We start from the raw sequence: 13,430 nt of genomic DNA, 5'->3' as shown, positions 1-13,430 counted from the left end.
GAAACGTGGGTTTGGGGAACCCTGGACATCTTACATGGCGTAGAGCCCCCTCCGGTAACATCACCGAGAAACGAAGGCTTCTTTCCCCCTGCCGGGGCCTCCCCCCCGTTCCCCTCTCGGAACAAACAGCCTGCTGGTCCCGCAGCTGCAGCGCGAGCCGCGAAACGCGCGCCGGGAGCGGGGCCCGGACGGGACTCGGGAGCCGGCGCAGCGCCCCCGGCGCCCCAGCTCTCCGCGCGGCCTCCCTCCGTCCCGCCGGCCCGGCTGGGGGCCCGAGACGATGGACCCGGCGCGACCCCCCCAGGCGGCAGCGCCTCCCCGGGCCGGCGCGACCGGAGAAGCCCCGCGCGGCGCCGCGTGCGGCGAGCTCCGCATTCGAACCTCCCTCGCAAAGACAGTCTCCGCCCCACAATGCACCGCGGGGAGCAGCCTTTGAAAAAGCGGCGCGGCTGGTTCAAGATGGCGGAGCTCGACCAGTTGCCTGACGAGAGTGAGTAGTACCTCGAAGCAGCCCTCCTCTTCCCGCCCGCCACCTGCCCCGCCGCGGTACAGGCCGGGACCGGTGGCCGCTGCTTCTGCTGGGCGGGTGGGCTGACTGCCAGCCCCACCGTGGCCCCCTAGTCCTTCCACTCCGCTGTTGCCGCCGCGTCGCCGCCTTTGTTATGGTGTCTGTGTGTTGGTTTCTGGGGTTGTGTGAGCGCCAGGGCCGGAAACCGAAAGCCCGGGAGTCCAGCCGGTACAGGGCGCAGCTGTGGCTGCTGCCCGGGCCGACTCTGGCCGGCGGCCGAGGGGAGGACGAGCGGCTCCGGCCGCCTGCACCGGAGGCGCCGCCGGGTTATGTAACCCGCCTGTCCCGGGGCCGGGAGGGCTGCCGGGGGCGCGCGGGCGGCCACAGCCCCCTCTGTTGCCAGCGCCTCTGATCGTGTCCTGTCACAGCTCCTGTTTCCACAGGCGCTCGTGATCTTCGCTGTCTTCACCCCCCCCTCGCCCCAGCACCGGTGTGTCCACTCGGGAAGTGTTTCCGTGTCAGAGGGTTGGCTCCTTCCCCTGGCACCACAGGTGGCAGCGGACCTTTCCAGAGGTCATCCAGACTGGACACACAGTGTTCAGGTAGCCCCCAGCCGCACAGACTCTGTTCTGTGTGTCTGTGTGTTAAGGACCATCGGGGTACCCCACACACGGATGTGCCCGACGCAGCACACGCACGGTCCCCTGTCTGACACCTACTCCTGTGCACTGCCTCTCTTACCCGCGTCCCGAGACATGTGTGCGCAGCTGTGCTGAGTAAGGACAGTGGAACTTCAGTTCTGTAGTTTAAGGACAGTGGAACTTCATTTTGTAATTTAGAGTAGTGTTTTTTTTTTTAATTTTTTTTTATTTTTGTAGAGACAGAGTCTCACTCTGTTGCCCTCGGTAGAATGCCGTGGCCTCACACAGCTCACAGCAACCTCCAGCTCCTGGGCTTGGGCGATTCTCCTGCCTCAGCCTCCCGAGTAGCTGGGACTACAGGCGCCCGCCACGACACCCAGCTATTTTTTTGTTGCAGTTTGGATGGAATCAGGTTTGAACCCTCCACCCTCGGTATATGGGGCTGGTGCCCTATCCATTGAGCCATAGGTGCCGCCCAAGAGTAGTTTTTGAATTACACAAAAAGGCAAATACTTGATCTTATTTAAGAAAATAGAAAATTCTGAGTCCACATTTACTGTTCAGTTTATGTATCCATATAATTTGTGAGAGTTTAACAAAAGCAAAAGGCTCAATCACTTAAATCTGTGCAGAAAGATTTAGACTTTAAAAATGAGAGATAAAGCTGGGCACTGTGGTTTACACCTGTAATCCCAGGACTTGGGAGGCAGAGGTGGGTGGATTGCCTGAGCTCACAGGTTGGAGACCAGCCTGAGCCAGAGCAAGACCTCAGTTTCTAAAAATAGCCAGGTGTTGTGGCGGGTGCCTGTAGTCCCAGCTACTTGAGAGGCTGATGCAAGAGAATTGCTTAAGCCCAGGAATTTGAGGTTGCTGTGAGCTGTAATGCTACAGCACTCTACTGAGGGGGACAAGGTGAGATCTGTCTCAAAAAAAAAAAAGAAAAGAGAGAGATAAAGATACTGTCAATTCTGTTTTCTTCATGAGATTCAAAAGATCAAGTTGCTAAGATGGTGAAAAGTTGTATGAAAAGTATATTTTTGTTTTAAATTTGATCTAGACCAGCATTAAGTCCTGAACAAACTTTCTTAGTGATGGAAATGTTCTCTTTTGTGATGTCCAGTAGGTAGGCACTAGTTTATATGGCTATGGAACACTTCAAATGTGGTAGACTGACTAAGCAACTGAATCTTTAATTTCATTGAAGTTTAATTATTTTAAACGTAAATGGTCACATGCAGCTAGTGGCCTCCACATTGGACAGGGCACAGCTATAGACCACCCATGAGTTTTATGGTTTCTTGTTTGTAGAATACAGTTGATTGTGGTTTAGGATCCTCCCAATTAACAGTGGGTCTGCTAAGCACCATGAGCATGTCATCTGAAAAAATTTTTCTTGTCTTTGCTATCTTTTTTTTTTTTTTTTTTTGAGATAGTTTTTCACTATGCCACCTTGGTAGAGTGCCATGGCATCACAGCTCATAGCAACCTCAAATTCCTGGGCTTAAGCAATTCTCTTGCCTCAGCCTTCTGAGTAGCTGGGACTACAGGCACCCACCACAACGCCCAGCTATTTTTTGGTTGCAGTTGTCATTGTTGTTTGGCAGGCCCTGGCCTGGCTGGAACCCACCAACCTCCATGTAAGTGGCTGGCGCCCTCCTCCCTGAGCTACAGGTGTGGAGCCCTTCTCTTTGCTATCTTTATCATAAAGATGTCTTGTCACTTCTTAGAAGTCACAATCACTGGAGCTGTTGTTTTGGTTACTGTGGTCCTAATGTTGAAATGAGAGGTGTTTTAAATGGCTTTCTTATTATTGTCATTAGGAATATTTGCTTCATTAACAAACATTTACTGAGAACTTACTGTGGTTCTTTGTAGGGCTTTGGGATTTTCAGCCACATTCTGGAACTATATAATTTACTTATTTATTTTATTCTGTGACATCTCTGGAACATTGGTGTGTGAATGTTTGTGTATAGGTATACATATATGTTGTGAGGTGTCTTGTTTAGGTAGACTTCAGCTTTCTTGAAACCAGGGAATTTCTTACCTGGTTTATTACATAGTACCACAACTAAGGTACATAAGTACTTATATGGAACTGAATCTATTGAGTAACAGACATTACTACTGAAAATGGAGTAGGGTCTTGAAAAGGAAAAGTGATTTCAATTCGATATTGGAAATAGTAATATATTTTTCTGTCATTTTAGTCAAGGTGACTAGCTAATATACTAGCCAATAGCCAGTATAATATCAATAATAAAAGTACCATTTTTTGAGTATTTACTAGAAGCCAGAAGCTGTGCAAAGTGTATTACAATTATTTGTTCATTTAATCCTTATTTCAATTGATGTAAGTACTCAATTTTATGTATGAGGAAACTGAAGGCCTTCTTCAAAGCAGATCTTTCCTCTGAGCTTCTGTTCTTGCTATCTCTTGTCTATTTCACATCTCCTTTAAGACGCTTCAGAGGGCAACACAGTGAGACTTTGTCTCAAAAAAAAAAAAAAATGCTTCAGAGGCCCTCAAACCTTTTGAAATTAGGTTCAAAATCTACCTAATAATACCACTCCAGGACACAGATACTATCAGTGGTTCCTGTCTTAATGAATGGTTCCACCAGCTGGCAGGGCAGAAACCTAGAGGTTATCTTTGGCATTTCTCTCTTTCACTTCCCATATTTAAGCCTTAACTAAGTCTTTGTAACTTTTACCCTTTTTTTTTTTTTTTTGGAGACAGAGCCTGGGTAGAGTGCCATGGCTTCACAGTTCACAGCAACCTCCAACTGCTAGGCTCAAGCAATTGTCCTGCCTCATCCTCCCAGGTGGCTGGGACTACAGGCGCCCGCCACAACACCCAGCTGTTTTTTGTTTCAGCTGTCATTGTTGTTTGGCGGGCCTGGGCTGAATTTGAACCCGCCGACTCAGGTGTATGTGGCTGGCACCTTAGCTGCTTGAGCCAAAGGTGCTGAGCCACTTTTACCTTCTAAATGTCTATTCTTCCTCTTACCATCACCGCAGCCCAAACTATCACTATCTCTTCTCTACAGTACCCTGTTTCCCCGAAAATAAGACAGTGTTTTATTTTAAGGTGTGCTCCCAAAGACGCGCTAGGTCTTATTTTCAGGGGACGTCTTATCTTTCCTGTAAAAAGGTCTTATTTTCGAAGGATGTCTTATTTTCGGGGAAACAGGGTAATCACTTCAGCCTCCCATTTATCCATTCCCTTTCCCAAATACACACAGCCAGAGTGATTTCAGAATGTATATATGTCCCATCTTCCTATTTAAAACCCTTCCTTATGCTGGGTGCTGTGGCTCAAACCTGTAATCCCAGCTACTTAAGAGGCTGAGGTAGGAGGATCACTTGAGGCCAAGAGTTGGAGACCAGCCTGGGTAATATAGTGAAAACCACTTCCTTGTATCTAAAAAATATTTTTTTTTGTAGAGACAGAGTCTCACTTTATGGCCCTCAGTAGAGTGCCGTGGCATCACACAGCTCACAGCAACCTCCAACTCCTGGGCTTAAGCGATTCTCTTGCCTCAGCCTCCCAAGTAGCTGGGACTACAGGTGCCCGCCACAACGCCCGGCTATTTTTTGTTTGCAGTTCGGCCGGGGCTGGGTTTGAACCCGCCACCTTCGGTACATGGGGCCGGCGCCCTACCGACTGAGCCACAGGTGCCGCCCTAAAAAATATTTTTAAAATTAGTTGGGTGCTGTGGCACCCATATCTAGTCTTACCTACTTGGGAGGATCACTTGAGATGGAGATGGAGGTAGAGTTTGAGCCTACCGTGAGCTATGAGTACCACTGCACTTTAGCCTGGGTGACAGCAAGACTCTGTCTCTAAGGAAACAAAACCCTTTAGTAGCCACCAGACCCCTTATCATCTGGCTGCTCCCCACCTCTCCAGCTTCATTTGTACCATTCTTTCTCTACATCAGTGGTTCTCAACCTATGGGTTGCGACCCCTTTGGGGGTTGAGAAAGGGTCGCCTAAGACCATCAGAAAACATTACGATTCATAACAGTAGCAAAATTACAGTTATGAAGTTTACAGTTACGAAAATAATTTTATGGTTGGGGGTCACCACAACATGAGGAACAGTCTTAAAGGGTCGCGGCATTAGGAAGGTTGAGAACCACTGCTCTACATTCTATTCCTTTGGGCTAAATTGGACCAGTTCCATTTCCTGTACTCACCAGGCTTCCTTTTCATCAGGTCCTTTGCACATGCTGTTCTCTCTACTTGGAATATTCTTTTCTTCCTTTCACTTCCAATTAACTTATCTTTTATATCCCATTTTATGCTTCATCATAGAGCTATTTTGCATCCTACCTGACTAGATTATCTTTCATACCATTATGTAACTTCCTAGCGGCAGCTGTAACAGTGCAGTTTTACATTTGTTTATGTGACTGTTTGGTTAGTAGCACTACCAGAGTAGGTACCCTGTTTTTCTTCATGATTGGATTGCCAGTTACATGTATAATACCTGACTTTTCTGTGACCTTTTTGCATACCTCCCTTCCTTTGCAGGCTACTTCCCAAGCACAGTGCCTCCCACTCCTTGAATATGCTAAACTGATTTTTCAGGAGTTTTTAACCTGCTGTTTCTTCTGCCCAGACACATTGTTTTGATTTTCCTGCTTTCTCATGGCTAATTTCTTTCAGATGTTACCTCCTGAGAGCTTACTTCCCTAATGTTAAGTATCTTGCCCTACACTGACATTACCCTTTTTATTTCCTTTATAGCAGTTACCATGAGCTATAATTATTATTTTATGTACTTGGTTATTGCAAGCCTCTTTTATTTTATTTCTTTATTTTTTTGAGACAGAATGTCACTCTCTTGCCCCAGGTAGGATGTAGTGGCACGATCATCCTGTTTTAGTTCCCTGCATAGCTGGGACTGCAGGTGTTAGTCCTTAGCCCCAGCTAATTTTCCCAATTTTTGATAGAGACTGGGGTCTGGCTCTTGTTCAGGCTGGTCTGCAACTGTTGAGCTCAAGCAATCCTTCTGCCTTGACCTCTCAGAGAACTAGGATCACAGGCATGAGCCACCAGACCAGGCTTATTGTATGTCTTTTTATACTAGAATGTAAACTCTCCAGTAAAGAAAGAGTAGAGGCTTTGTCTGTTTTGTTCCTTGGGATAACCCTGTCCCCTAAAATAGTGTTTATGGCAGGCATTCAGTAAATATGTGTTGAATGGGAGAATGGGCATACCTGGTTAGAGCAGAATTCTAACTTAAGCAGATTCACCTGGCTATAAAATTCATGTTCTTAATAGTTTTTTTCATTCCTCAAAATACTAACAGTAGGCACTATAAAGGAGAAGCAACAGATAAAGTATGGTATTCATGGCTATGAAACATTTCATCTCAAATCCTTAAATAATTATGCATCTCAGATCCCCTAAACCTCACTTGACTCCTCAGTAAGAGGCTTGCAGAACAGACCTCTAATAGCATACAGCCACTTCAGCTTTCACTGTGCTCTCTGGCCTATATATGGAGAATAGTCAATAGGACGGGATAACAGCTTCTGTATCAAAAATGCAGAAAATGTATCAAAAATTAACCATGTACTATGTGCATTGTTCTAAGCACTGTTACATGTATTAACTCATTTAATCCTCATTTTACAAATGAATGAACAGTAGCACAGATAGGTTAAGTAACTTGCTTAAGGTAACATTCAAGGAAGTGGCACAGCCAAGATTCAAACATAGTCTCAATCTAGAATACATTCTCTTTAACTATCAAGCTATATTGCCTCCCCCAAAAGAAAAAAAGTTAGGGCGGTGCCTGTGGCTCAGTCGGTAGGGCGCCGGTCCCATATACCGAGGGTGGCGGGTTCAAACCCGGCCCCGGCCAAACTGCAACCAAAAAATAGCCGGGCGTTGTGGCGGGCGCCTGTAGTCCCAGCTACTTGGGAGGCTGAGGCAAGAGAATCACTTAAGCCCAGGAGTTGGAGGTTGCTGTGAGCTGGGTGAGGCCACGGCACTCTACCAAGGGCCATAAAGTGAGACTCTATCGCTACAAAAAAAAAAAAAAAAAAAAAGAAAAGAAAAAGAAAAAAAAGGATGCTAGGTCAGAATCCCCAAGATATGGTTCCTGCCTTCGTGAAAGAGGAGTGGATATCATATGGCTTATACCGTTTCTTTCAGATCTCTACTCAGTATTGTCTTTCAGAGAAGCTGATCACGAGCACTTTATACAGGCAGTCTCAGTTACAAACAACATAGGTTCTGTAGGTTTGTTCTTTTTTTTCCAGACAAAGTCTCACTCTGTCACCCTGAGTCATAGCTCACAGCAATGTCAAATTCTTGGGCTCAAGCAATCCTCTTGCCACAGCCTCCCTAGTAGCTGGGATTAAAGGCACCTGCCACAACACCCAGCTAATTTTTCTAGTGTTGCTAGAGATGGGGTCTTGATCTTGCTTAGGCTGGTCTCAAACTCCTGAGCTCAAGCAATCTACCCACCTAAGGATTACAGGTATGAGCCACCATGCCTGGCCGTAGGTTTGTTCTTAGGTTGAATTTGTATGTAAGTTGGAACAGCTACATTTACTGATTATAACAGCCTCCATTCATAAGTACAAGTTGTACATCAGGCAGATGTTTGTAACAGGGACTGCCTTTTCCTCATCTGCACCTACCTATTCCTGTTATCCTGCTTTATTTTTCCCATAGAGCTTATTGTCACCTGATGGGTGTTTGTCTCCCTTCACTAGAATGTAAGTTCTGTCAGAACAGGGACTTTGTTTTGCTTGCTGTTGTATCCCCATTGCCTAGAGCAGTTAGCACTCTGTATATATTGACTGGAATGAGTGAATGGTTACTACTTTTAATCAAATAAACTGTCTTTCTCTTGTTAGTTACCTGGATGTGTGCATTGTCTACTATTACTGCTTCACACAGTTGTATTGTATTATTTGAGGCTTTTTAGCAAGATTATATGGCATTCTTCCCCCACTTCCCTATGACTTTACTGCCTTTGGTCATTAAGCTTCAATTTGCCATGCAGATATCTAGGCAAGGGAGTAGAGTGAAAGCTAGAGTGGCTTTAATGCTAACAAGTGTCTGTTCTGCAGGCCTCTTACTGCAGAGTCAAGTGAGGTATAGGGGATCTGAGATGCATATTATTTAAGGATTTGAGATAAACATTCCATAGCCATGACTGCCATACTTTGTCCTTTAAAATTTGTTATCCATTTCTATAAGTTGTAAATCATTACTACTTTTATTAAACACCAAGGAGGACAGATCTATCTTCTCTTATTTTTATAATCTGGTTCATGTTCTTTTTTTTTTAGATGGAGTCTTATTATGTTGCTCTCGGTTGAGTGCTGTGAAATCACAGCTCACAGCAACCTCAAACTCTTGGGCTTAAGCGATTCTCTTGCCTCAGCCTCCCAAGTAGCTGGGACTACAGGCACCTGTCACAATGCCTGGCTATTTTTTGGTTGCAGTTGTCATTGTTGTTTTAGTTGGCCCGCCTAACTTGAACCCACCACCTTTGGTATATGTAGCTTACTCACTGAGCTACGGGTACAGAGCCTCATGTTCTTTTTTATTTCATCTGTTGAGATCATCCTTAATTATTATTATTAATGAATGAATGAATTTATTTTTTGAGAGAGAATTTCAAGCTGTTGCCCTGGGTAGAGTACCATGGTATCAGAGCTCACAGCAACCTCTAACTCTTGGGCTCAAGCGATCCCTCTTGCCTCAGTTTTTTCTATTTTTAGTAGAGATGGGTCTCACTTTTTTGCTCAGGCTGGTCTCGAACCTGTGAGCTTGATCTATTCATCCACCTCAGCCTCCCAGAGTGCTAGGATTACAGACGTGAGCCACAGCCCCTGGCCTCTTAATTATCATTTTTCTTTTCTTTTTTTTTTTTTTTGTAGAGACAGAGTCTCACTCTATCGCCCTGGATAGGGTGCCATGGCATCACACAGCTCACAGCAACCTCCAACTCCTGGGCTGAAGCGATTCTCCTGCCTCAGCCTCCCGAGTAGCTGGGACTACAGGCGCCCGCCACAACGCCCGGCCATTTTTTGGTTTGCAGTTCAGCCGGGGCCGGGTTTGAACCCGCCACCCTCGGTATATGGGGCCGGTGCCCTACCGACTGAGCCACAGGCGCCGCCCCTAATTATCATTTTTCAAATGACTTGGACTTCTTTTTTTTTTTTTTTATGGTGAAAAGTTATATATTTAGAATTGGCCAGCTGGACTTGGTTTAGATGATCCCAATTTTGTTGGCAACATCCCAAAGCATCATAATCAGGAGCCAGTCGAACATATGCCTTCTTCTCACCATCAGGCCTGATCAGGGTGTTGACCTTGGCCACATCAATGTCATAAAGCTTCTTCACAGCCTGTTTGATCTGGTGCTTGTTAGCTTTGACATCCACAATGAACACAAGTGTGTTGTTGTCTTCTATCTTCTTCATGGCAGACTCCGTGGTCAGGGGGATCTTGATGATGGCATAGTGGTCAAGCTTGTTTCTCCTGGGGGCGCTCTTCCGAGGATATTTGGGCTGCCTCTGGAGTCTCAGAGTCTTTGGCCGCCAGAAGGTGGGTGATGTACGGATCTTCTTTTTTTTGTGGCTGTGGATGCCTTTTAGCACTGCCTTCTTGGCCTTCAATGCCTTTGCTTTGGCTTCCGCTTTGGGAGGGGCAGGAGCTTCCTTCTTCGCTTTCGGCGCCATCTTGTGACTTGGACTTCTTTACAGCCAATTCTGAGATTTTTTTTTTTGAGACAGTCTTACTATGTGGCTCTCTGTAGAGTGCCATAGCGTCACAGCTCACAGCAACCTCCAACTCTTGGGCTTAGGCAATTCTCTTGCCTCAGCCTCCCAAGTAGCTGGGACTACAGGCGCCAGCCACAGTGCCTGGCTATTTTTTGTTGCAGTTGTCATTGTTGTTTAGCTGGCCTGAGCCAGGTTCAAACCCGGCAGCCTCGGTGTATGTGGCCAGTGCCAATTTTAAATGATTGCTTTCCTTCTCACAAAAAGCTTTTTCCCCTATTGATTCTCCTACTTCCCCCATCCATAGATACTATGTATATGAACTGCCCTTTATTCACATCAGGATCTATATATAGCGTAATATTTCTCAAAATGGGTTACCTACAACAAAATCCCTTAAACTGTTATTTGTTAATAGAACAGATTCTGCATGTGTGAGGAACTTCCTGGTAGTTTGTTTTACACAGTGAGCCCCTCCAACTTTATACTAGCCCCTTGTGGCTATTGTGAGCTCCCCTTTTCAGCTTGCATCTTTAAGTGTTGCGTATACCTGCATTCTAGACTTTCAGGGGACTTACTGCCTGCTGTCCTGGGTCATTCCCATTGTCTGTTTTCTCCATTCTATTACTACTTGTAATCTTTCTCTCAATAAATGTTTCCTTTCCCTATTCCTCCAGCACCAGAGCGCTTCTGGATTAAAACCCAGAATTGCTTCTGTCCCTATTTTTCCTCTTTTCTCTCTTTCTCCATTTTCCTCTCCTGGAACAGTGTCCTGTTCTCAAAACGTTAAAAAGGCTTCTATATTTTTTCTGCAGTTCTTCCTTACCCTATTCTGGTCTATAGATTGAATTGTTAGTTATTTCTAATTACACATACCGTCACTTCAAATTCAACATTGGTAAAACTAAAGAGATCATGTTTGCCTTTAATGATGACAGGTAAGGGGAAAAAGGAGAGATCATGTTTACTTCCAAACCAAGTTTTTTTCCTCGCCTTGATTATGAAATAATTATTGATTTATTTTTAATTGCAGGTTCTTCAGCAAAAGCCCTTGTCAGTTTAAAAGGTAAGAATTCTAGAGGTTTTATGTGTACCATACCTAGAAATTTAATACTTTTTTTTTGGTTTTTTTTTTTTTTTTTTTTTTTGGTAGAGACAGAGTCTCACTTTATGGCCCCCGGTAGAGTGCCGTGGCCTCACACAGCTCACAGCAACCTCCAACTCCTGGGCTTAAGCGATTCTTTTGCCTCAGCCTCCCGAGTAGCTGGGACTATAGAAATTTAATTCTAATTTAATTTGTGTATAGTGTTTCTCTTTTCCTTCTACATTATGATTGATTGTAGCTTTTAAGTATTGGTTTTCACTGATAACTTTAAATTCATATGGTCTTATACGAGAATTGATTTTCAATTGTTAGAAATTATTAAGAAAAATGTTTTTCTAAAATTATTGATTAAAGAACTTTCTAACTAAACAGTCCAGAAAAATCTTTAGATTTAAAATACTCATTAAACTGTACTGAGCTATATATTTGCATTGTAGTTTATTTTTAAGAATCTTGCCTTGGTGGCACCTGTATCTCAGTGGGTAGGGCGCAGGCTACCTACACCGAGGCTAGCGGGTTCGAGCCCAGCCTGGTCCAGCTAAAACAATGACAACTGCAACAACAACAACAACAACAATAGCCGGGCATCGTGGGGCACCTGTGGTCCCAGGTACTTGGGAGGCTGAAGCAAGAGAATACCTTGGGCAGCACCTGTGGCTCAATGGAGTAGGGCGCCAGCCCCATATGCCGGAGGTGGCAGGTTCAAACCCAGTCCCGGCCAAAAACTGCAAAAAAAAAAAAAAAAGAGAGAGAATACCTTAAGCCCAACAGTTTGAGGTTGCTGTAAGCTGTGACGCCATGGCATTCTACCCAGGGTGGTAGCTTGAGACCTTGTCTCAAAAAAAAAAAAAAAAAGTAATGTTAAATTTACTAAATGTAGAGTATAAATGTCTTAACACAGTAACTAAGAAAATGTGGTGAAGGCTGTTAACCAGTTTGATGAAAATATTTCAAATGGTATATAAAACCAGCACGTTGTACCTACTCCATGATTGCATTAATGTACACAGCTATAATTTATTTAAAAAAAAAAAAAAAAGAATTTTGCCTTAAGTAATAATGCAAGTTCCCTGAAATACGAGAATGATAGTACTTTTCTCTTTCTGAGAAAAAATTAGACATGTTCCTTGGTCTTCCTGTTTCTTTTGGTGGTACATTAGGCTAGCCTTTTAAAATAGTCTATTTTAAATTTTATCTCTTTTTTTTTTTTTGTAGAGACAGAGTCTCACTGTACCGCCCTCGGGTAGAGTGCCGTGGCGTCACACGGCTCACAGCAACCTCTTAACCCTTGGGCTTACGCGATTCTCTTGCCTCAGCCTCCCGAGCAGCTGGGACTACAGGCGCCCGCCACAACGCCCGGCTATTTTTTGGTTGCAGTTTGGCCGGGGCTGGGTTTGAACCTGCCACCCTCGGCATATGGGGCTGGCGCCCTACTCACTGAGCCACAGGCGCCGCCCTAAATTTTATCTCTTGATTAAGATTCTACTCGGTAAATAAATACATTTGGAACCAAGCTAAATATTCTTTTTTTTTTTTTGCAGTTTTTGGCCCGGGGTGGGTTTGAACCCGCCACCTCCTGTATATATGGGGCCCGCACCCTTACTCTTTGAGCCACAGGTGTTGTCTGAAGCTAAATATTCTTTTTTTTTTTTTTTTTTGTAGAGACAGAGTCTCACTTTATGGCCCTCGGTAGAGTGCCGTGGCGTCACACGGCTCACAGCAACCTCCAACTCCTGGGCTTAAGCGATTCTCTTGCCTCAGCCTCCCGAGTAGCTGGGACTACAGGCACCTGCCACAATGCCCAGCTATTTTTTTGATTGCAGTTCAGCCGGGGCCGGGTTTGAACCCGCCACCCTCAATATATGGGGCTGGCGCCTTACCGACTGAGCCACAGGCGCTGCCTGAAGCTAAATATTCTTTTTTTTTTTGTAGGGACAGTCTCACTTTATGGTCCTCAGTAGAGTGCCGTGGCCTCACACAGCTCACAGCAACCTCCAACTCCTGGGCTTAAGCGATTCTCTTGCCTCAGCCTTCCGAGTAGCTGGGACTACAGGCGCTCGCCACAACGCCCGGCTATTTTTTTTTTTTTTTTTTTGGCTGCAGTTTTGGCCGGGGCCGGGTTTGAACCCGCCACCCTTGGCATATGGGGCCAGCACCTTACCGACTGAGCCACAGGCGCTGCCCTAAATATTCTTAAAGGATCATTAGTACTTTTAGTCTTTAAATCTTCTATGTTTTGCTTTGAATTGTTGATTTACCAAATTAAATCATTCTGACTTGAGGAGACTACTTACTTTCTAGAATGCCCTGATAGCTTTGCCTAGTAAATCAATTCCATCCCGTTTTCTTTTCTTTTGTGCTTCTTAAAAAGTATCCTATTATTCTTTTTCTCCTATTTCTCTTTTAAAAAAATTATATAA

At 44.9% G+C, this 13,430-nt stretch overlaps 1 protein-coding gene across 2 annotated transcripts in view; it reads left to right on the top strand.

Moving 5' to 3' along the window:
• The first annotated feature begins 338 nt into the window (after positions 1–338).
• LIN9 (lin-9 DREAM MuvB core complex component) overlaps positions 339–13,430 on the top strand; it is an 80,416-nt gene continuing 67,324 nt past the window's right edge. The window contains exons 1-2 of one of the 2 annotated variants that reach the window (XM_053604046.1): positions 339–490; positions 10,939–10,971. In XM_053604046.1, the coding sequence (XP_053460021.1) occupies positions 412–490; positions 10,939–10,971 (112 nt within the window). In that variant the 5' untranslated portion in view covers positions 339–411. Of the gene's footprint in view, positions 491–9,355; positions 9,733–10,938; positions 10,972–13,430 lie in introns of those variants that run through there. The other variant, XM_053604045.1, reaches the window with a different exon arrangement.

This window comes from Nycticebus coucang, chromosome 10 (genome assembly GCF_027406575.1).
Source record: "Nycticebus coucang isolate mNycCou1 chromosome 10, mNycCou1.pri, whole genome shotgun sequence".
Taxonomy (NCBI): domain Eukaryota; kingdom Metazoa; phylum Chordata; class Mammalia; order Primates; family Lorisidae; genus Nycticebus; species Nycticebus coucang.
This window is presented reverse-complemented; position numbering and strand designations above follow the sequence as displayed.